At 43.6% G+C, this 24,269-nt stretch overlaps 2 protein-coding genes across 4 annotated transcripts; one reads left to right on the top strand and one right to left on the bottom strand.

The window, feature by feature from the left end:
* The first annotated feature begins 289 nt into the window (after window positions 1-289).
* Window positions 290-12,201, top strand: LOC133007856 (protein arginine N-methyltransferase 8-B-like). 3 transcript variants are annotated; one of them, XM_061075762.1, is made up of 10 exons: window positions 290-367; window positions 2,537-2,755; window positions 4,548-4,703; window positions 5,265-5,328; window positions 5,939-6,081; window positions 6,377-6,464; window positions 7,859-7,974; window positions 9,594-9,744; window positions 10,534-10,655; window positions 11,392-12,201. In XM_061075762.1, the coding sequence occupies exons 1-10, from the start codon at window positions 299-301 to the stop codon at window positions 11,473-11,475; spliced, it is 1,212 nt and encodes a 403-aa protein (XP_060931745.1). In that variant the 5' UTR covers window positions 290-298; the 3' UTR covers window positions 11,476-12,201. The 3 variants fall into 3 exon arrangements, with proteins under 3 accessions (XP_060931745.1, XP_060931744.1, XP_060931743.1); XM_061075761.1 differs by having other exon boundaries at window positions 299-352; XM_061075760.1 differs by having other exon boundaries at window positions 299-367; window positions 2,531-2,755.
* A 500-nt stretch (window positions 12,202-12,701) lies between these two features.
* Window positions 12,702-23,528, bottom strand: cracr2ab (calcium release activated channel regulator 2Ab). Its single transcript, XM_061078472.1, has 17 exons — window positions 23,311-23,528; window positions 22,055-22,166; window positions 21,642-21,834; window positions 21,409-21,555; window positions 19,975-20,065; window positions 19,744-19,839; window positions 18,718-18,905; window positions 18,487-18,558; window positions 17,858-17,906; window positions 17,677-17,759; window positions 16,680-17,400; window positions 16,004-16,142; window positions 15,443-15,524; window positions 14,863-14,977; window positions 14,413-14,514; window positions 14,220-14,296; window positions 12,702-13,099 (listed from the first exon to the last, which is right to left on the bottom strand). Exons 1-17 carry the CDS (start codon window positions 23,461-23,463, stop codon window positions 13,012-13,014), a joined length of 2,508 nt encoding a protein of 835 aa, XP_060934455.1. The 5' UTR covers window positions 23,464-23,528; the 3' UTR covers window positions 12,702-13,011.
* Between the last annotated feature and the right edge of the window lie 741 nt (window positions 23,529-24,269).

The following is a 24,269-nucleotide window of genomic DNA, read 5'->3' as shown; positions in this document are numbered from 1 at the left end:
CGTCAACCTCTCAACTTCATCACGGTCTCTCCAGGCGATAGACGGCCCCCACTATAAGACAACATGTCTCACATTTACAGTATGGATTACAGGACCAAAAATCGATTTAACAACTTTTTCTTAATGTGACTGAAACTGTGCAAACCGGCATCACACGTTTCCTATCATGACTTTCTGTTTTTGCGCACATTGGTGCCACATATTCGGGGATTCTGGGTTATTTCTGACACGTTTCTGCTCAGAATCCAGACCTTCCCGATCACTTTGAGGAGTTGGTGCGTAAATCTCGTCGGCTCTCATGGGACTGAGGCATTCGTCGCGGTGTTTGCTGCTGCGGCGGAAGATGGCGGAGGCGGACAGCTCGGAGGTAGGGACCTTGTGGTGTCCTGCAGCCGGTTAGCAGAGGGACCGCGGGGTGGGGGGGAACTGACAGCCTCATTACTTGTATTGTGCTGACCGATATTTGATTAAATTGTTATTTTATTTCCGTGGTATCGTGGTGTCAAGCTCGTTTTTAGGAATCAGTGATGCTGCGAGGGCGTGCGCGCATAGCAACGTGCACTTCCCGGTGTCCTGCAGATGATGTGGAGAGGGGGATCTGAGCACACTGATGCAACTGCAGCAATAATAGTGATAGGTGCAGGAGATGTGCAGTAATAATAGTATTACATGCAAGAGATGTGCAGTAATACATGCAGGAGATGTGCAGTAATACATGCAATAGATATGCAGTAATACATGCAGGAGATGTGCAGTAATAACAGTAATACATGCAGGAGATGTGCAGTAATAACAGTAATACATGCAGGAGATGTGCAGTAATAACAGTAATACATGCAGGAGATGTGCAGTAATAACAGTAATACATGCAGGAGATGTGCAGTAATAATAGTGATAGATGCAGGAGATGTGCAGTAATACATGTTGGAGATATGCAGTAATAATAGTAATACATGCAGGAGATGTGCAGTAATAATAGTAATACATGCAAGAGATGTGCAGTAATACATGTAGGAGATATGCAGTAATAATAGTAATACATGAAGGAGATGTGCAGTAATAATAGTAATACATGCAGGAGATGTGCAGAAATACAAGCAAGAGATGTGCAGTAATAACAGTAATACATGCAGGAGATGTGCAGTAAAACACGAAAGAGATGTGCAGTAATAATAGTAACACATGCAGGAGATGTGCAGTAATAATAGTAATACATGTAGGAGATGTGCAGTAATAATAGTAATACATGCAAGAGATGTGCAGTAATACATGTAGGAGATATGCAGTATTAATAGTAATACATGAAGGAGATGTGCAGTAATACATGCAAGAGATGTGCAGTAAAACATGAAAGAGATGTGCAGTTATAATAGTAATGCATGCAGGAGATCAGCAGTAATAATAGTAATACATGTAAGAGATGTGCAGTAATAATAGTAATACATGCAGGAGATGTGCAGTAATACATGTAGGAGATATGCAGTAATAATAGTAATACATGAAGGAGATGTGCAGTAATACATGCAAGAGATGTGCAGTAAAACATGAAAGAGATGTGCAGTTATAATAGTAATGCATGCAGGAGATCAGCAGTAATAATAGTAATACATGTAAGAGATGTGCAGTAATAATAGTAATACATGCAGGAGATGTGCAGTAATACATGCAGGAGATGTGCAGTAAAACATGAAAGAGATGTGCAGTAATAATAGTGATACATGCAGGAGATGTGCAGTAATAATAGTAATACATGCAAGAGATGTGCAGGTATACATGTAGGAGATATGCAGAAATAATAGTACATGCAGGAGATGTGCAGTAATAATAGCGATACATGCAGGAGATGTGCAGTAATACATGTAGGAGATATGCAGTAATAATAGTAATACATGCAGGAGATATGCAGTTCAGGTTAAATGATCAGATTCTGATGAATGCAGGGATTGGTTGATCCCATGTCCTCTGTCCGTGGTGCTGAAAGGAATCGACTGCTTCCTTACCGTCTGTCTGTGGAATTACGTACTGATTGTCTATGATTTTATTGATTATCGACTGCTTATTATCACAGGGTTCACCTTTTTTTTTGGACATTAACACATTTCCAATTTGTAGCCTATTTTGTTTGCAAAGTGAAATATACACACTCAGATTTCGTACATTGATTTGCCTCCCCTGTTTTATTGTGCATGTACAAAAAGAGAATTAGAAATTCTGTGTTTAAACATTTGACCTGCAATTAAATTATTCATATGTGTATATGATATATTCGTCCCTCTTTTTATTTCTTTTTTTTTTGGGGGGTGTGGTTGTCATGTAGCTAATTAGAGGTATCCACACCCGACTAACCTTTTATATGTTTTGTGTTCTATTTTGGTCATTGGAAATCTGTACGTAAACTAAGCTTAATGAATTCTGCTTCTGTAAACCTCATAATATGAAATGAACACTCAACCACTCTCACTTCTGTAATTTTCTTCCATAAAAGCCTATCCTGAATAACTCTAATTTCTTTCTCCTCTTTCCCCTCCAGCGGCAGGAGCCTGTGACTGCCCCCCTCTCTCAGTCGGCTCAGCCTTCCCCGCTGCCTAAACCAGTGCCTAACACCCACCACATGCCCTGCGTCCCCCACACGCCTCATGTAGCAGCCTTGTCCACCTGTCCCGGCAGGGGCAAGATCGCCAAGTTCATCAGCCCAGAGGAGATGACATCACGGGACTACTACTTTGACTCTTACGCCCACTTTGGCATCCATGAGGTAGGGCGGACCGTGACGAGCAGCTTGGTATGATCAGAGTAAAACAATGACACCAGATGCTCCCTGTTCTGTTGAACCTGATGCCGCTCATCTTTGCCAAGGAGCTTCAGCCCTGGTAGTTTGGCTCTCAGTCAGCACAATATGTCAAGAAAACAACAATTAACAGCGACAGATTTGCATCAACAGACAGGCTTTGATTTTGCAGAGGTGATCCAGATCTTCTATCTGGCATTGATGTGTTTTGTTTTTTTTACGCAGATTCTCAGTTCACTGGATCTGACAATCAGTTTGTGAAGTGCACGAGCCAAGTTTAAGAACAGACGAGTGCAAAACAAAGCGATCATCCACAAAGAGTCATCAGTACTCCAGCGCTTTGAGATCTTCTGTCTCCACATGCGTTCTAACAAAGCGGCAAATCAAAAACCAGACAACTCGAACACACATTTAGAAGTTAAAAGCTTAACCTCTCGTAAACAATTGTTCCCCTTAATGGAACGCTTTAAATTCTCAAGATCTGGAAAAATGATTTTACCGAAGTCTAATGGTTTCTTTCACCCCTGCAGAAAATCTCATGGAAATCGGTTGGAAATTGTTCTGTTATCTTGCAAAATAATAGACAACAAATAAACACCAATGAAAACTAAACTATATATCCACCAACGAACAACCAAACATTAAGGTTCAAGTTGAATCTGGTGGAGAGTGTCTGACAACAGAGGAGGGTTATTACTGTAGCAGTTTCACCAGCTCTTCATAAAATAAAACAATCCCTGTCGCTCTTTTACAGTTGTCTACAGTGAACTGCTAAATCCAATTTTCAGAGCTACACCCAACCCAATGACCCTGATCTACAAAATGAGGGTGGTGGAAAAGTTTTGCGGACATATAGACCTTTTTTTAAATAGAGTCCATATTTAGCATGTGGGTCAGGTTTTTGTCTGCTTGCAGACAAAGAGAGTGGCCTGATTAGAGGAGTGTGAAGCAGAAGAGAAGAAGTGAAAGTGGGATGTGTGAATGGGCTCGGGGAGATGGATATCAGGTGCTCCCAGAAGGTTTTTTGTGTCGTACTCCTCTCTATTTCAAGAAGCTCCGCCACTGTCATGGAGACCTTTGGCCTAAATGCAGCATTTTCTGCACCGTTACACATGAAACCAGTTGCCGAGGAAACTGTACATCTGCGGTTTCACTTTTTGCATCATTTGCATGTTCATTTTGTAACTTTATATATATACTTTTGGGCATTTTTATAAATCACACTGTTGTCCAGTATAGCAGCTTAACCTAAAAGAAAATATTCCAGGGAATACATGACCTCAAATATGTCTCCTGGACTAATTTGACACATCCATCAATAATCAAATTAGATTTGCGTAGCCCATATAAAAAAGGAAATCACGATTTGCTCACAGAAGAGGCGTATCAATGTTTTATATTTATACAAACAGTAGACATGTTTATATTAATCCAGTTATAATAATAATCCACAATCAGCCGTCATCTAAATCACGATCCATAATACAGATCCACAATCCGGATCCACAATCCTGATCCATGAACCAGGATATTTCTGTGTCTGCCACTTGAACAGAAACTGGGAGATGATTATGTGAAAGAACAACACAAAAGAAATGTCTTACAAAGATATTAGACATGTATTAGAAATATTTTCACCATGTCAACACTGCAAACCCCATTTGAGAACCACTGCAGAATAGAATTTGGGATTTACGACGTGAAAAACCTTGACTTATCACAGCTATGACATCTCGGTATTGTCTCCATCTTGAAACAGGAGATGCTGAAAGACGAGGTGCGGACGCTGACCTACCGGAACGCCATGTACCACAACAAGCACGCGTTCAAGGACAAAATCGTCCTGGACGTCGGGAGTGGAACGGGGATCCTCTCCATGTTCGCCGCCAACGCCGGCGCCAAACACGTGTACGGGGTGAGGCGGATACATGCACCCCTGCAAATCAAAAACTTCCTTGCGATCATCTGTCAGTTTTTGGATCTTGTTTAAAATTCTATAGGAGACAAAACACACACACACACATTCTGTATCCAAATGAAATATCATATCTGACACACACTTGCACATGTATCCTGCCTTTTTTTAAATTTCCTCTTCAGAGCCAGTGGCAAGAAATTGATAATCTCTCTCAGACAATCTTACTCACAGAGGCACTGAGAACCATCTGGCTCCCCTTGGAGCTGCAAGTCACGGGTTATACATTACCACCGGTGTCTCCCACAGTTATGTATGATTCATAAGCTACATTACACCCGGGGATGGGCGAACAAAGTGATGTATTAGTTTCCATGCAGCGCGGGGTCAGTGGTGACCAGGGACATAAGTGTTTCTATGGATTATCAGCATTTGATTAGATTTGTCCTTGGTCTCATTCCCTAAAGGTGAGTCTGCTGGATATGTGGAGGGAATGTGGTGGATAACGCCCCCTGGTTGTTCTGCATAAGAAAATCTTTCTGTCTCCTTTTTCGCCCACAGATAGAATGCTCAAGTATATCTGAATACTCAGAGAAGATTATCAAGTCGAATCACCTGCACAACGGTAAGTTTAAGCGTTTTCTCCATGACTACAATGCTCCTTGTATCCCTGTGTCTGAATGCAGAACGGTGTGAGGACACGTATATTAGGAGTGGTGTGAAAAATATGCATATTTCCATCATCACCGTCACGCCCCGACAACATTAGTCACAGCTCTGATGGTTAACTGGCAGCTTGTCTCTGATGTCAAATAACCAGGAGCGTCGACATCAATCAGAACTCCCACAGCGGCGCTGATTGCCGTCGTGAAACGTGGCCCTGGATAGCAGTAGATTGTTTTTTGTAACCAGCACGGTGGAAATTAGACGGGTTTCATCTCTTTCATTTTCGTATCATGTACAGGACTTTATTTATAGTCCAATCACTGCAAATAATAATCATCCACTCAGTATACAAGCACATTAGATGAAATACTGGTTGCTGATCAGCAATAAATAAATAGAAGATGAAAGTTTTCTACCACCCCAGTTTTTCTTATTAGTGACATGGTGACACAGAGACAAGACGGACAAGAATGCAGCCTTGAGGCATGAGTCCAGTTATTAAGCTGGAATGATTTACATTCACATTAAAATTTGTCACCCTCTGTTTTTTGTGGCTCTCCGCACAACAGTCATCACCATCTTCAAGGGCAAGGTGGAGGAGGTGGAGCTCCCCGTGGAGAAGGTGGACATCATCATCTCAGAGTGGATGGGCTACTGCCTCTTCTACGAGTCCATGCTCAACACCGTCATATTTGCCAGGGACAAGTGGCTGGTACGTTGGTTTCCCCGCTGTTTGTAGCTGCTCGCACACAAACAAGGCTTCTGACACATAAACACACCATCCGGCGATTAAGGGGAGGATTTACCGTATGCTCATGTGTGTGCGTCTGCTGCCCAGATGCTGAGGTCATGCACGACTGATCTAGTTTCTGAGCTCAGTAGATACCTGCAGGCTTAAACCCCACCATGCGCGGAACGTATGTTGCTACCAGGTGTGTGTGCACGATGAGGATGATGGACGGCCTTTTGTGGTGCGTCCGCCGATATGTGAAGCTTCTCTCCCGCAGAAACCCGGAGGCCTGATGTTCCCCGACAGGGCCGCTCTCTACGTGGTCGCCATCGAAGACAGGCAGTACAAGGACTTCAAGATTCACTGTGAGTAGTCACCGTTGGATTTCCTTTTGTAAAGTCATCGCCTTTTTTATGTCTCCATCTCACTCAGTTTCCCCTCTTAGCTGCGCATAATAAATGATCATTGTGCATCCATCCATCCTTCCATCCTTCCATTAGCTAGAGCCCATATCCTTTGAGGGTCGCTGGAGCTGATCCAAGCCGAAGTTGGGCGCCGGCCAACAAAGGAGCTTTCATGCTCACATTCACACCTACAGGCAAAATAGTTAAACCTGAACCCAAACCCCACACAAGTAGTTTGTATGACCTGCACCTTGCAGATTTATTAAGATTATAAGATGATTTAATTAGTTCCTATATCGGTGATTTGAAGGCAACTTCATCATCTCATTAGGTTGAAATGGATCAAACAAATAACTGCCAATTCTGCCATCCCCTATGAAGGCTAGAAAGAGAGAGAGAGAGAGAGAGAGCTGCATGTACAGGAAGAGAATTTGCGTGTGCAGTTTAAAGAAATAAAGATTAGATGGCAAATTTGCTAGCGCACAGCTACCTATGTGCATTGGTGGGCGGGGACCAGCATTAGCATTGAGTGGCCTTTATGTCCTTTTCAACAATAGTTTTTCTCTTTGCTCCGTTTTGTTCTCCACAAACCGGCTCAGCATCAATAAAGCCGTGTGAAAATATGGCTTTTTAGAAAAGTAGCACCAAGAGTGAGTTTATCCCAAGGTGCATTATTTGCTCCAAACTCACTCCATGTGTTCATATAGCTTTCGCAGCAGGAGTGCTGAGCTTAATCTTCTAATCTCGATCGAAGAACCAACTCAGAATCTGGGTCATTAACCTATCCTGAGTTTCATGTCACTGCACAGGTGGTCTGGCCTGCTCTATTCCACGTAGGAACATAATTTCACACGAATCCTAAAATAATTCCTCCCACTCGTACCCCCTGCGCTCTCATTTTTAGCATCTCTCTGTGTTGGTGGCCTCCTTCACGTCACCATCGTGCAGAATTAGTGTTCGGGCCCCCTGACGAAAACCAGGTGGAGTGGAGGGATAGATGGGAATGGAGGAAGGAATGCTTGTTCTGAAAACTTCAGCCCAAATTCTATTTTAAAAAAATGTGCCAGACATGGTGGAGGAGGAAGAGGAGGAGGACGCCCGAGTCTATTCTCAGGAGGGCTTGTCTTTTTCCACCCTGGATAGACAGCAAGACAGCATGAGTGTGAGGCTGTTCTTCCTGGCAGGAGTTAAGCGCTGTGTTTTATTTTCTCTGCTACCTTTTATTGTGCTGACAGCTTGGCAGGTGCAAAGAGAACAGGGCTTTCCAGGAGAAAAGCCCTGACAGCACATATTGTGTGCACGTGTGCCCACACGGGTGGTCTGTGCTTCAGATGCTTTTCTTTGCGTGTGCACAGGGTGGGAAAACGTGTACGGATTTGACATGAGCTGCATTCGTAACGTGGCCATCAGAGAGCCTCTGGTGGATGTGGTAGATACCAAGCAGCTGGTGACCAACGCCTGCCTCCTGAAGGTAAGAAATGTTCTCACCCCCCCGTCAGAGCATTTTCTGGGACATAAGAGAGGTTTGTGTGGAGCTATTATAGTCTGCCGCTCTGTTTCCATACTCGAAGATACAACAGTGGGCTTGTCCTTTATCTCACAAATGAACAGAGGATAAGAGCATTGAGGAAGGCGATAGCTTTTTTTTGGTTTGTCCTCTCCATCTTTACTTCCTCTTCCCATTGACTTTCGTCTTTCACTCGTTCTTTTCACTGCTGTATATCACGTTTTCTCTTTTTCTATTCCATATTTTGAACCATGCGATATTATCCTAATGTCTCTTTCTTCTTATCCGTTTTTCGTGTAACTTTTGTAGCCTCATTTCACATTTTCTCCTTCTAAAATCCTCACCTCCTCTTACCGCTCATGCCCGGTCACAGTCACTGATTGAAACAATGTCAGGCCTCGCTGGGCGAGCGAATAGAGGAGTCTCACTCCGTCTCTCCCTCTGGTGAAATGTCACAGGCGAGCGGCGGGAATGAGACGGAGTGGACGGAGAGATGAGCTCTCCATCACTTGGATGAGCACAAAGGAGACTTCCTCTTGTGTTGGAAAAAGGTGACTAATTGGTTAGTTTGGAGGTTAGTTCACTTTTCAGCCTGGAAACTAACTCTCACTGCCTGTATCTCATTTTCAGGGCTTATTCCCCCCCCAGCTCGTCTCGCTGCCAGCCACCTCAGCCCGTCGTAATTCAAAATGCCACTCACTCCTGTCATGCTGAAATGACAAAGTTGCTCCTAGGGATATTTCTTTTCTCTTTTGCCTACGCTTTGCTGGATATGAAGCTGGTCTTGTATCACTGGAAAGGACCGAGGTGTTGAATCGCAATTTGTCACGTTGACGCCACATGGCCGGGCGATCCAAACGCCCGATAGGCCACCCCGTCCCACCCACCCTCTTAAATACAACATCATCTACATGCTAAGTAGAGACACTCATCCCCTGCTCCCCTATTCTGCTCCCGTGTGTGAAGCTTGGCAGGCAAGAACATGTGATACTTAAATTTTAGGCCATATTTGTCAGTCAGTGCTCGACACACACACACACACACCTTCCCTCCCTTAGTAGACTTGATTGAGGACACCCACACAGCATGTGTACTGTGAGCAAGCTTCATTTGGCAGCCCATGGTTTAACCTGTGGGCTTTCAAACAAACACACACGCACACACACATAAACATACACACACAATAATCATGATGAATAATCGAGAAGGATTGACATATAAATGCACTGCATGTGTGTGATAGATGGCAAATGGGGGTGACTGTGTGTGTGCGTGTTTGGTGGGCTAACTGTGCTGTTATTACAGCAGATTAAATTCAGGACACGATGTGAGATACGCCATCTGAAAATGATATAAAGTCAAACTGGTCGCCCCAACAGTAGCCTGAAATAAAACATCTTGCAATGTTAAAGAAAGCAAATAGAAAATATTTGGATCCACCGACTGATTTCGGATCCACACCAACATGAAATGGTTTCTTTCCTGACCCGTAACGCATCCTTCCACCAAGTCTTGTGAAAATCCAACCAGTTGTTTTTTGCGTAATCCTGCAATAAAAATAAAGATTTTATTTCATTTTGTAGGAAGTGGACATCTACACCGTGAAGCCAGAGGACCTGTCCTTCACCTCAGCCTTCTGTCTGCAGATCCAACGCAATGATTACGTCCACGCCCTGGTCACCTACTTCAACATCGAGTTCACCAAGTGTCACAAGAAGACGGGATTCTCCACCGGTGAGTCGAGGCCTCACAGGTACAACACGGACACTTAATTAATCACAGATATCTGTCTCTGAGAGTTCCGGCTGCAAAACTAAAGCAAATGAAACAAAAATTTTGCCATAAAAATATGTTTCTCGAATTCTTTTGGTGAAGAGGCCAGAAAATGCAGGTATTTATAATAGACTACTACATGAAGAACACATGAGGGGAGAGACTTCAAGGTTTGGTTTTCAAGTTCTTCTTCACCCTCGTGTCCAACCAGCCTCTGAATTCCTCCAGTTTTTTTCCCCAAGCAACAAATCAGAATCTATTAATAGAAACCTCCTTTCACTTCGGCGTCTTAGCTCTCGGCTACACTCTGCTGGCATTGCACGAGTTCGACCTGAACACAAGCACCGAGCACGTCTCCGGTTCGACTTCCTCGAGAACGCCTATGACTAGTAGCTGTTATGTAAGTTCATGTTAATACATGTGTGTAGCCAGTGCTTACATAATACTGTGTAGAGGAGGTTCTATGTTTGGCCGAGTCTGTCGGGCCTGAGGCTGAGGCTGAGCATCACTGAGGGAGTTCTCTCCTCCGTGTTTCTCCCACTGGATGAGTAAGAATCCAGTTGCTTTGCAGTTACATTTCGTCCACGTGAACACACCTGAGGCCGTTTTGTAAATCTCTGTTTTCCTTTTCTCTTTACCCATGTCCTCTCCTCTCTGCTTCACCCCTTTCCTTTTGAAACCCATTTAACTTCCTCTTCTCTTCTCGTTTCCTGCTTCTTTTCTGTCCTCCCTTTCACCTCCTCTCCGCAGCTCCAGATGCTCCCAGCACTCACTGGAAGCAGACTGTGTTTTACTTGGAGGACTACTTAACTGTCAAGAAAGGAGAGGAGATCTTTGGCAGCATCACCGTCCGGCCCAATGAGAAGAATGTGGTAAGACTCATCAGATAATTGGAACCAAGTTAAAGTCGAAACCCCAAAATGTAAACTGAAGGGCGCTCCGAGAGTGCATACCTCCCCCAAAGCTAAGTCCCCGAACTCCCCTTGTTAAAGAAACATTCCGTTTATCTAAATTCACGCCAAAATGTGCTGAGTTGTTCCCAGGTTCAAGCCTCACCCCTCCACAAAATATAATGGAAATCGGTTCACCCTGTTCACCCCGATGAACAAAATAATTTCCTCGGCTGTGGTGAAAATGGAATACAGCAAGATATTAAACAGAAAGAGAAGCAGAAGAACTCTTGTCTAATTATCTGCCTTAGAATAAGCAAATGTACCAGGTAGTATCAAAAGCATTTAGCAATTTATCTAAATTTAGTTACATTTTATGTTTAATTACTCTGAAAGTGGCCCCTGATAGCAATATCATTTTACACATTATGTTTTCAAATAATTATTATAGACATTAATCTGTAAATAGCATTTGACTCTTACTGTACTATAACTACTTTAAAGGAGGGCGGATTCTAAACATTTTATACGGTCAAGATTTATTTAAGTTAAGTCTTGTAAACTAGTGTGTTTTTGTGTGTAAAATGAAAACAAATAAAATATTTATTGTATTTATACTTAACTGGGTGAGGTATTACAGTTACTTTGCACCCCTGGATTGAAATACCTGTTGTTGTTTGTGACGGTTTTATTTACGTGGACATTTTATTTTTGGTAGCGGGACCTGGAGTTCACCCTCGAGCTGGACTTTAAAGGACAGCTCTGCGAGGCCGCCCTCTCCCACGACTACAAAATGCGTTAGGAGCAACCCGACGACAGCAGCGGTGGCGGCGCTCTGGCGTGGACGTTCCCGCGGCCCCTCTGGAACACATCTGGAGAGGGGGGGGAGGGGCACAGGCTCCCAGCTGGCTAACGAGGGTGACCCCAGACAAATCTGATTGGATGCCACTATGCCAGCAACTAAGCAATGTCATCAGAGTAGGCAAGTCTTCTTATCAGCAATAGTTCCATCACGCGAACCAACTCGATCGACCCGGGCACATCGTTGAATGTAACCTCTGAAAATAACTTGATTCTTTTTTCTCGACTTTTAATGTTTTGGATTATAAAATTAAATAAAGCATTTAAGAGTCTTTATATTGTTAGTGCAGCTAATTGGAAAGTATTGCTCTGTTTGATGTTGAAAGGGTAGGAGCAAAGTCATTACCTATTTTTACTTAAGTTGTTGTCAAAACTGATGATTTGTGTGTAATTGTATTGAAGGAACAGTGATTTTTTTTATGTTTCATTATTTATTCGCATGTGATTTTTTTGTTTTGTTGCTTTATTGACTTCAGGAAGATGAACTTTAATTCATTTATTTCTTTTCATCGAGGAAAATGATTCAGAACAACTGTACTTTGGTGCCAGAATAAAACAGAACAACGTCTCCGGGCAGGAACCAACACACAGACGCAACCCGTCATGAACCGCTTTGTGTCGGAAAGAACGTGAACAAAGAAACTGATGAATAAAATGACAAAGAATCAAAGGCAAATATTTTCTCTTTCTATTGATTTCATTTTGATTTAAAACTATTTCAATGAATTTTTTATAATATATTTAAATGTTAGCTTCACAAGAGAAGTAGAGAGAAAATTTAGCCCGTGTGCAAACTAACGCTGATATTTAGCAAAATAAAATGTTTAGGCCTCTTGTTCAGAAGAAAATGATTTAAGTCACAAATTTTTCTTTACAAACTATATACAAGAGAAAGGTTGACAAGAGAAGAAACTCACCGAGCATGCTCCCAAGGTTCTACTCTGGTATTTGACATTTGTTGATGTAGACTATATTGCCACCTACTGGCCCGGCATGCTTGTTTGCGCATTATAAGTCGTTTTTGTTACTTCATCTGGACGGAGATATTTTTTTAACGGAGTTAAAATATCTGTAAAAAAAAATAATATATATATATATATATATATATATATATATGCAGTAGTGTCAACAGGGCCTGATACTTAAAAGCTGAAATTCAGTTATAGAAAGCCTAAAGTATATTTGTGTTTTTTCTCTTCGTCGAAGGTTATTGAAAGTTATTATTTTACAGACAATATTTGTACCTTAAATCTTGTTGACAGCACAACTGTAATACAGCATCAAAGCGTTATTTACATGAAATAGTGCAGCACCTTAGTTTCACTGCAGTTCACTGCACTGCATTCTATGTCAAGGTCCTTAACACAAGTAGAAACTGATTTCACCAATCTCTTCTAATAATGCAGGTTTGGAAGTGATCAGAATTCGATTTCTTCCAAAAGCTTTCGCTGTTTTCTTTGTGTCGTTCAGTGAGTCTTCACTTGCAGCAGGCTTTCTTCTTCACGGGCTGAGCACTGAGGCTGACTGTCGTGTCTCTCACCCGGTCCTCCTGCTCCATTAACACTCTGTGGAAGGACAGATGGAGGAAGAAAGGGAAGCAGCTGTCAAACAACGGTGACGCCATCAAAGATCAACTTCCCGACAAAGAACAAATGACCACCTCGCCCTCTGTGCTTTTTTGTGCCTCTGCACCGGCGACACCCAGTGGCCGGAAGTGTTATGTTTACGGGTTGTCTATCCATTCATTTGTCCCATTATCATGAACAAGATATCTCGAGAACGCCTTGAGGCACTTCCTTTAAATCTGGTACTAAAAGATTTGATTTTGGTGGCAAAAGGTCAAGGTTACAGCGCCATTATTTTCTCGCAAAAGTACATATCAGAAAAGCCCATCCTTAGGGAGGGCTTTTCCATCTTATGGGAGAGGCGGTGGACTAGTGGCAGAAACTTGGACAATGGGCAGAAAAGGTCTCTGGTTCGTCTCTGGTTCGACTCCACAGAGAAACAACAAAAAGACGAACCTGGATTGATCTGTCCAAAAATCCAAGAAGATTCTCCCTACCCTGTCTAGTGCCCCTGAGCAAGGCACCTTACTCCCCCAACCTCTGCTCCCCGGGCGTCGTACATGGCTGCCCACTGCGCTGTGTGCACCAGATGGGTTAAAAGCAGAGGTTAAATTTCCCTCCTTGCATGAGAGTGCTTGTGCATGTCTGTGCATGTGTTGGGGACAAATAAATGTATCTTAATCTCTTAATCTTAATCTTAGACTCAAGGATGGCATGGTTAGAATTTGGCGGTAAAACATCAAGAGGACTGTGACCTTGTGAACACGTTATCTTAAGAAAGCCTGGAGAGAATCCCTTCAAATTCGGTACAAATGTTAACTTAGACTCATTAATTAACTGATTATATCTGGGTGGTCAAAGGTCACCATGGCCTCACAAAACATGATTTTGGCCTCTTGGGGGCTTTCTTTAAATTTTGACCAGTGGTCCACTGGACTCAAACGATGAATTTATTAGATTTCAGAAGGTCTCATGGACCTCATTTGAGTTTGGAAATAAAATTTATGTCGACTGAAACTGCACTGGTTGGAGAAAGCGTTGGAAGTTCCGGCACGTTAATCTGTTGTCTTTCTTTTACATCACGCACTGACTTGACTTGAATTAACAGCCGTGATCTTACCTGGCCAGGTGCGTCAGGGACTCGGCCACGTTCTTGCCTGTGTAGGCACTGACCTCGAAGAACATCACCTTGTTCTCCTGCACAGGACACGTCGTCAAAGAACGGTCAATACAGAATCGGGAACCAGTCCATTGCACTTGACATCATTTTGAGTGTAAATGCAATTATCCAGGACATTTAGAGTTAAACTCACATAAGCCAGTTGCTCGGCTTCTTTAAATGACACCTCCCTCTCTCCATCCATGTCCATCTTATTGCCTATAAGGAGGATAGGGATCCCTTCTCCTGCAGCTTCCTAAAAACAAAATGGTTTGATATTGAGCATCCATCGGGTTGGGGGATTTGCAAGACACAGACAAAAAACCTGAATGAAGCAGAGGTCGATGTATCCTGACATTTAGTCTGTGGTTTGGGTCAAGCTCTAAAAATCCATGTCTCCTTTAATATTGCTCCTTTAAGATGAGAATTGAAACCTATGCAGAACCTGTGGATAATTCAAATGCTAGACTTATCAATCACACGACATAAAAAGACCACAAAATAAAATAAATTCAGCTGTAAATATAAAAAAATCATAAGGTTAAATTAAAGCCGCCAAAGAAAAGCAGAGTTGGAGGAGACTGTGGCAGGTCAAAGGTCACACCTGGACGTTGACGAGCCAGGGTTGCACGGCCGAGTAGCTCTCCTGCACCGTGACGTCGTACATCACCACCACGCCGTCGGCTTTGCGGAAGAACTGCTTGGTTATGCTGCGGTACCTGCGTCGGATATCACCACGATTACTTTGTAGGACTAGTAGCATATTTAATTTGACTCAAGTGCATTTGAATACCACGACTGGGATACTGAAGAGAAAAAAGTGTGACAAAGAGATTTCAATCCATTTTACTGCATAACAGTATTTCAAAATCCACTTTAGATGTGCTTATTCAAATAAGGAAAAATACACAAGAATACACATAGCGTGGAGCGTGGCACTTATGGATATATTATACACTTTATTCATAACTGTAATTGAAGTATATTACAATATTTTGTATCTTTTACCTTGTACGACAGAAAGATTTTGAGGCATCGTACTCAAATCACAACAGTTTATAATTCAGATTTTGCCTCATTTAAATGATCATTTGTGGATTTTGATCTAATTTTTGTCCTTTTACATTTTTCTTTCACATATTTTGGCTGAAATATGCATCTAAAAATAAAATAAAAGAACTCACCTCTCTTGACCCGCTGTGTCCCAGAGCTGCATGGCTACCTGCATGCTGTCCAGGGTTAGTGTCTTCACACTGTAGTCAACACCTACATGACATACAATGACACCAGGATTATTCAATGACTTCCATGTAGGAGGGGTTTTATTTGGCGTCGTTGCCTGGGTGATAAAAGAAGTTGCTGCATTTCGCATATGTGACGACTATTTGATGAAGATAATTGCTTCTGACAGAGTAAACGAAGACAGAAACATCGACTCGGGGGGGCCGAGCGAGGTGCGGTCCTGACGGAGGGCTTGAACTAAGTGGAGATAACAAGGCCCCAGCGAGGATTTGGAAAAGATGAAAGCAGAGAGAAATCCTTCAGAAGTGACATAATCTGCACAGTACAATGTGTGCCAGGGCTCTGACACAGGCGGTGGGACCTCACAAGCCCTTTCATGTGACACTAAGTCGCCCTCCTCCGTGCTCGCATCCACAAACACAGGCGCGTACCTGCACATGCCGCTCAGACGGGTTCAAAACAGCCACAGACTCTGTGTTATTACAATACGTCTTTCTTCTCACCCACAGTAGCGGTGGTGGCCGGGTGGAAGCGACCCTCACAGAAGGAGCGCAGCAGCGACGTCTTGCCCACGCTGGAGTTGCCGACCAGGACGACTTTGAAGAGGCGGTCCGGGAGGAAGAGTTCCACTTCTCTGGTCTTCTGATGATGACAGATCACAATCACAATCAGAAATACTTGATTATCGATCCCCGGGGGAATCTGGGCTCTGTGACAGTTGCTACAACCGAGAATAGAAATATAATAAACGTAAACATAGCAAATTATAATAAATTATAATAAATAGAGACAAAGGAAAAACAGTAAGAATTACGTGTGCCTTTTGTACAACGCACACACACACACACACACAAACACACACACACACACACACACACACACACACACACACACACACACACACACACACACACACACACACACGTATACTTTACATATACAAACATAGGCCATGCATAAAAACACACAAACACACACACGTCTATTCTGTTATTACGTACACACATACACACATATACTATATATATACACAAGCAGTACATCCATACACATATGTCCATATCTATACTGTACACACACACACACACACACACACACCTATAGTGATTTAATGTGACACACATATTATTTTATTAGATATTGGTGTACAGAGAAATGTTCGTGTGTGTGTGGACATACTTGTTGCGTCTCCTTCCCTACAGGCTGTCCTCTCGGAGACATGGGCGTCTTTTTTGCCAGGCCAAGGCGGGATTTCCTCGCCAAGTGAGCTTCCGCCGGTACCGGAAGACGACTAGAGGTCAGGGCGGCGGGGACGTCTGCTGCCATGACAACAGTAGGTTCAATGTCGCCCTGTGCTGCCGCTGCATCTTCCGCCTCATCTTCATCCTCCTCATCCTCCTCCTCACTGAGCTGGTGCAGTAAGACCTGGGGCCCGCCCAGGAGCAAGTGGGGCAGGTGATCCTCCTCGATGGAGATGACTCGACGGAGGGGCCACCCGTCTATTGGGGAGTCCAGCCCCTCCTCCTCTACCCCCGGCTTCTTCTCGACCTCCACTCGCCTCCCTCGTTCTCTGTCTTTCCTCGCCACCCTCTTCACTGGAGCCATCTTGCTAGGCCACCTTTTGGCTTTCGTCTTCACATCGTGCACTTTGGGAGGAGCGGAGTTGGCGCAGCCGTTGGATAAACTGGAGTTCTTCTTGGCTGCCGGGCGCTGCTGGGAGGCAGGGGTGCTGACCACGGGGATGGAAGAGGAGGAGGAGGAGGAGGAGAAGGTACTGGTTGTGGGGGTATTGGGGGTATCTTCCTCACTACAGGAGGAGGAAGCAAAAAACACGATTTGAAGGTGCTCTCTGGGCAAGGCCTCCAGAGACTGGAAGGACCCGTCCACCAAGAGAGGGGCTCTTTGGAAACAGAGGAGAAACAGAGGATATACTGGATCAATCCACTTGACTTGAATGGAAATCTGGAGGCCAAAGTGCCCAAATATGTCATTTAAACAAAAAAACGCTAATTTAGTTGATTTCTGGACGTGTATAGAATCAGATATCCTCTGTTTTTCCTTCATTCAGAAATGATTTTCACCTCACACAGAAGAGGAAATTCCTCTTTGACACACAGGAAAGAATCTGACAGGAGTGATTTGTGTTAGAAGAGAACAGAGACGACGAATGAATCACCTTTTCACCGGCTGGCTGGTGTCGTCGAACATGCTGCCGAGGCCGGCTCTCTGCTTCTGCTTCTTTCTGAGCGATGTTCGAGGCTTGTTTGAACAAAGAGGGATGTGTAGCAAAGATATGTTAATCAGTCAAGTAAAAACCGTAGCAGAAAAACCACTGCAATTAAGTGACATTGACTTACTACACCAGCGCAAATGTCTCGCTCGTCTTTCAAATGTTTGTTCATCTCTCTGGAATTAGAGAGAGGAGAAGAAAGTTGGAATCTTTTTTATGGAAAATAGAAGAACAGAAGATCGCATAGTGGAAAGCTTTCCTCCGCCAAGGCCCAACAGACGCCTTAAATTATCACGCTGCACCAAATGTTTCAGATTTTTTTCATCAATATCCATGAACTATGTCCAGATGCGGAGGCTCTCCAGCCGCGTTCTCACTTTTTACAAGAGGACCGACTGGAGAAACTCCGGAGAAAGTCTGGAGGCTCTCACTTGGACAAAAAAATCCCTGGATCCAACCCCTGATGTGGATCTGCACCAAAATATTACAGCTTCTTTTCTGAGCCATAGCGTGGTAATCCGTTTTGTAGTTTTTGTCTAATCTTGCTTACAATCCAATAAATAGACAGGGGTGACCTTGGCAGAGGTAGAACTGTCCCTCTGCTGGGACTTTGAAAATCCTTTAACTGCTTTTGGAATTTGATTTGTGATGTTTGCCAATTAGGGACTGAGCCACAAGCCAAAACGATTTAAACCAATTACCACCGAGGTGTAAAAGAAAAAAGAAAAACAACTCATTTTGGACGACCTATCATACCTGAGGAGGTCAAGCTGCTTCATGAGACTTTGCTTCTCTCTCTGCAGGCCCTCAGTTACTCTGTACATTTCCCTAAAACAAGACAGAACGACAGAGACACAAGTGACAAAGTATGTTTGAAGTAATTCAAACCTTCTGTGTGCAAATGATACTTAAATGAGTGCAGCGAGCCTGTGTGTCTGTGTGTGTGTGTGTGTGTGTGTGTATATGTGTGTGTGTGTGAGTACCCACATCTCCTTCTCCTGGTGCAGCCGGGCGGCCTGCTCCTGCAGCATGGTCAGCTGCTCCTGGGCCAGCCCCAGCTCCTGGCTGGTGCTCTCCAGCGCCCGCAGCAGCTCGTCGTTGGTCATCTTCAGCTTGACGTTCTCCACGTGGCTCTCCTGCTTCTCGCTGCTCAGCTCGCGGCACTGGAGCTCCAACTGGAGCAGAGGGGGAAATGTTCGCAGGAATGAAAATGCGCTAATTCCCTGGGAGCGCACGAGCGTGCTTAGAGTATCCGAGGAGGAAAAGGGAACCGTTTCAATCTCCTCCCCACAGCACATGATGAGAGGGTAAAGATTAATACCTCCTTTTCCATTGATGCACATTCTGCACATTATGGTGACTTTTATTTTTCTTCACAAAACCACGGAAACATCTAGCGTCCTGCTCAGTTTTCTGAATTAACAAGCTTATTATGTTAGAGCATTTTTCTGAGAAAGCTCAAATGACTTCTTTCAACCTGAACTAATAACAATTACATCCATGTTACTGAAAACACAACAATCTCCCAATATTTTAACCTCAAACTAAAATCAAAGTAGCTCAGTAAAGCGCATACTGCCACCAAGACCGAACAAAGACATCTGGTATATTTAGTGGACTGATAATCTACACATCTAAGTGTGTAATGTTTGGAACAGCTTGATTGAATATCAAGGTGGAGGTAAGAGGGACATCATTATTGTTTTAATGCTGTATTTTGAACTTTTTATTTCTGAATTACTTTATTTTTGAATGAATTTACCTGAAATGTTTTAATTTAGTGCAAAGCCCTTTGTAACTGTGTTTTGAAAGTGCTGTATGAATGAATTTCATTATTATTATCAATATTATTAATATTATTACCAAAACAAGAATATGATCCATTTTGTATGATTGTGCCTTGTTACATCAGTATACATTAATATCTATAATCAATTGCACCAAGTCATTGTCCAGCTTCTTGTGTGAACACTTGGGTTTGGTTGTCGTGTAACTTCGGAAACGTCCACTCACCCTCTTCTGTTTCTGGAAAATCTGTTCCAGCTCCTTTTCCTTTGAAACCAGTTGGTGCTCCAGGTCGTGGCTGCGCAACTGGAGATGCTCAGAGTCCTGCGAAGGCCCAAGGGGGTGGGGGGGTGCGGGGGGGGAGAAGAGTTTTTAAGAGCGCTCGTGTGGACGCATCACATGACTCAGAGTTGGAACATCTCAGCACAACAACGTGACCCCTTTGCAAAGCGGCTGTACCTTCAGCAGCAGCCTGTCTTTCTCGTTCTTGATCTGCGACTCCATCTCCTCGTACAAATTGCGGATCTCGCTGTCGTGTGTCGCGGACTTCCTGCAGAGAGGGACAGGGAGGGGACAGGGACGGGGAAAACTGATGAATGAACAGTGTGACATAATATCTATAGCATCTGGGAACAGTGAGGCTTTGTTTTCTCGGCTCAGCATAAGCTCTGCATTTCTAATTGCATGTAAATACTTAAACACACACACACACACACACACACACACACACACACACACACACACACACAAACACACACACTAACACACACACACACACACACACACACACACACACACACACACACACACACACACACACACACACACACACACACACACACTGAGCTTCATTTTTCAAAAGAATACTGAGCGGTATTTACATTCCCTCCGACGATTGTTAAGCCACTTAGTTAAGTCTGGAGGAAAAACAAGCTGTACCATGCTGTGCCATGGGAAAACTACCACATACATGTTTGACATCCCATCAACACATGTGAACACACACATACACACACACACACACATCTGTAACATCACATCATCTCAGTAATCATCACATGAGGTCCTCAGCTTATTACGAGAGAAAAGCAATTAAAATACCGATCGAGTCATGTCACATTTCTCGCAGCCTTTCATGTTATTATATTAACGTGTTTTCCACGGCAGCAGCAGGCGGTCGAACCTCGGAGCGAGCCTCCAGATTAGTGGTCATTTCACACGGATAACAGGGTTTGTTCTATAGAGAATTACAGGTAAATCCATGCAATCGCTCTTAGGCTACAGGTCTGACACGGTGCAGTAACACACACAGAAACACACACAGACACACACATGTCACCCATTATTAAGGTGGCTAATGACAGAGAAGAACATTATGGTACATGCAGTACTAAAATGTTTCAAGTGTGAGAGCCAATTGAGAAATGAGGCCTTTTAACCCTGCATCCACACACTGACTGAATATATTTTAAATCCCTGAATTTGTAGTTTAATTGTTTGTTTATTTATTTGACAAAGACAGAGCTGACTGATCAAAAGACAAAATACTGTAATTGAGGCAGAGTTAGCAATATAAGCTCATTTTCATCTGTTGTCCCTACAGCTAGTTTTTACAAGGCAACCTGAGATGAAATACAAAAACCTACGTCAGTACAAATCTAACACGATCTAAATTCAACTTATTTGACTCTCCCTCTGAAGTATGTTAACGTTTTACTTGGTTATACACACTTTTCAGATTTGTATATATGGCCATTTTTCTCTGCTCCTCTCCTGCTACTCTCTCAATATTCAAACTATAACGGTTTTGTGATATGAACCGGGTCAAACAAATAACAGACAGCGGAAGCCGCTTTTCAGAGGGTTAGGACAGGAGTGCACGTGTGTTCCTACCTCTGGAGGGCGCTCTCCATCTCTTTCTTGTCCTGGTGGGCCTCTTTTATTTGGTGGGTGACCCTGGCCAGGAACTCCTCGAAGTTGGACAGGAGGTGAGGCTCGTCTCGCCGGAGCTCCGCCCAGAGACTGCGCACCTCACCTGGACTGAAAGGGTGTGAAAGCAGAATATATACATGGGTAAATGCATATATAGTGGAAATGCCTATGAGCGTTTTTCAGCGATTACTCACTCCTCGAACACGTGACTGGCTCCCAGGGTCTCCAGCAGCATGGAGAAGTGCCTCTCCTCCTCGTCCTCGCCTCCTGACAGCTTGGCCTCCCACTGGCTCTGATAGAGAGCCTCGTTGGCTCGGCACGTGGGGCTGGGGGCCCGGTTGCTGTGGTCGTCGGCGATGGAGATCCTTCGGCCGTGCAGGAACTGACCTGAGACAGAGCAGCGTTTTCAAAATAAACACCAAAGAAGCATGTTTAGGACTTGTACAGGTGAAAGCTACTTGATCTATGATATATAAAATATACCAAAGCAATATTTGAATGCTGTGTCACTGACATCAATGAGTCAGTTCATTGACTTTATGAAGCCCTCCATCCTCCTCGTCACTGTTATAATCGCATTTAGGCGTGTATGCAGTCTGAAACCTACTGAATCCTGAGGAGAAGACCTCCAGCGTGAGGTAACCTGTTTGCTCTGTGTCCAGGGAGTCGAACACGTCCTCCAGCTCGGCCGCAGACAGCGGCAGCTCCCTGTGGAGCCTCTGCAACAGAAAACACACACACAGGACATTTAAACTGTGTTGCACTGAGCCAAACTAAGATAAAAAGTGACACAATTTTCACCCAGAGTGAGGTCAGGAGTGAGAGTAGAAATAATTAAAGTCACTTTCATGGCATTATAATCAGTGTCCACATCAGAAAGTGTCTGCAAAGGCTTAAATATGCAGAATCTGGCTCTGGAAGCCCTCAGTGGAACAACACAAAAAACAGCAACAAAAGGTGTGAAGCTCAAAAGGCCCAGGTTCTTATTAACATAGAACATGGCTCGCTCACTGTTAGTGCTCTGAAGTGTGTGTGTGTGTGTGTGTGTGTGTGTGTGTGTGTGTGTGTGTGTGTGTGTGTGAGCTGCACTTATTATCCTCATTAACATTTCCATTAGCGCCGCTACTCTGCCACTTCACCTGCTGTTCTGATAGTGTTGAATGGGTGAAGTGCTGCTTTAACAACGGTGATGTAACGTGGAGAAAAAAAATGTGTCTCAGACTCTTCGTGACATGAAACTGATGAAGCACGTTCCTGTTGTTCTCTGCAGAGGGTTCAAGTTAAAGATGGAGTCGCAGAGCTTCCGAGGAGTTTAAGAGAACGTGTGAGACTTTTACTTGATTGTTTAGCTATTTCCTATGGTTCCTTTATCCTTTTCTTTTGCCATTTACCTTTATATGATATTATATTATATTTGATAATTTTGTTTGTATTATTTATCTTTTTGTTTAATTTGCGTTACAGCTCCTCACTGTTCTTGAAAGATGCAAAAGCAATATACGGAGAGATATTAAACTTTTGCCATATTGGTATTGATGAATAATATATTGTAATAATTATTTATATTTTTTTTTGTCATATAACTGGGGCCGAAGACTGAAGTTTGAAAATGTTGAAATCGGGAGGTGTGATGTGAGAAAGGAGCAAGTTCACAGAACCTCTGTAGGTTTCGACTCAAGAGCTGATTAGCTGCCGTCTCAAGCTTCGAATAGTTTGCATATTTTCCCAAATTCCTTCTCAACCTTATTCAGACACACACACACACACACACACACACACACACACACACACACACACACACACACACACACACACACACACACACACACACACACACACACACACACACACTCTTTTCCTAACCCTCATGTCGGTGCGGGTGATGAAGCCTTTGCCCTCCACGTCGCAGGTCTGGAAGAACTCCTTGGTCTTGTCCAGGAGGCCGATGCGACCCCAGTCCGAGCCCCTCCTGCCTGAGCTCAGTCTGAAGCCGTTCACCCTGCTCTCTTCCTCCATTGCCTCTCTGTTATTCTCTCTTTCTAAGGGCACTTGAGGTACTTCTGCAATCACACGTCCGGCCTCCTCACTGGCCCTGCATCCTGTCCTCTGGGGCTATCACAGTCGCCATGACGACAGAGACAGATGATGAGATCCCTGATAGGAGAGACGGAGACAAACATGACAAACTTGAGGTCAAACTTTAAACTTCTCATCGCCGCAAAAGGCTTTTTTGACACCGGTGGCGTTACACAACTAATCGGAACACGAACGCAACAGTGCAACACTTGTTACAACTCGACAGTACTTCCCTTTTTCTAACTAGGCCCGGGACAAGCGGCTGAAAAGATATGTAAACACAGTGTAAAGGATTATCTTAATACCCGGCCATACAGAACACATGACGGCGTAATACGTGTGGGACTGTGAGAGCGATCACCGAGAGGCAGGAAAATGGAAACGGTGCTGCAAAACTGTTTCATGTTTCCCCCCCCTTTGAGCTCTCACAGTGGCACTTTTTGTTTTCCATCCCAACGTCACAACTCAAGGAAAAAGGGCCGAAGCGCCGGGGTCTGTTCTGTCACGGGGGTTGTTAACGTGCAACAGGCGTGTGGTTTTGAACTTGGAGCTGGAAGAATTTGGTTTTAAGAAATCAAACGTCCCGTTAGAATACAAACGCTGCTGTGAAGAAATGACCTGAATAAATCCACGTTATCAGCAGCATCATGTGTATTTTAATTTGTGCAAACTCAATGTAAAGGAGAAGTTCTTCTAAATAAGAAGTTTGATGAATATGGAAAGTTTTTTTTACTGTACATGTTAAA

Source organism: Limanda limanda, chromosome 1, assembly GCF_963576545.1.
Source record: "Limanda limanda chromosome 1, fLimLim1.1, whole genome shotgun sequence".
Classification (NCBI taxonomy): domain Eukaryota; kingdom Metazoa; phylum Chordata; class Actinopteri; order Pleuronectiformes; family Pleuronectidae; genus Limanda; species Limanda limanda.
Note: the sequence above shows the minus strand (reverse complement) of the source record. Positions and strands in the feature narration are given on the sequence as shown.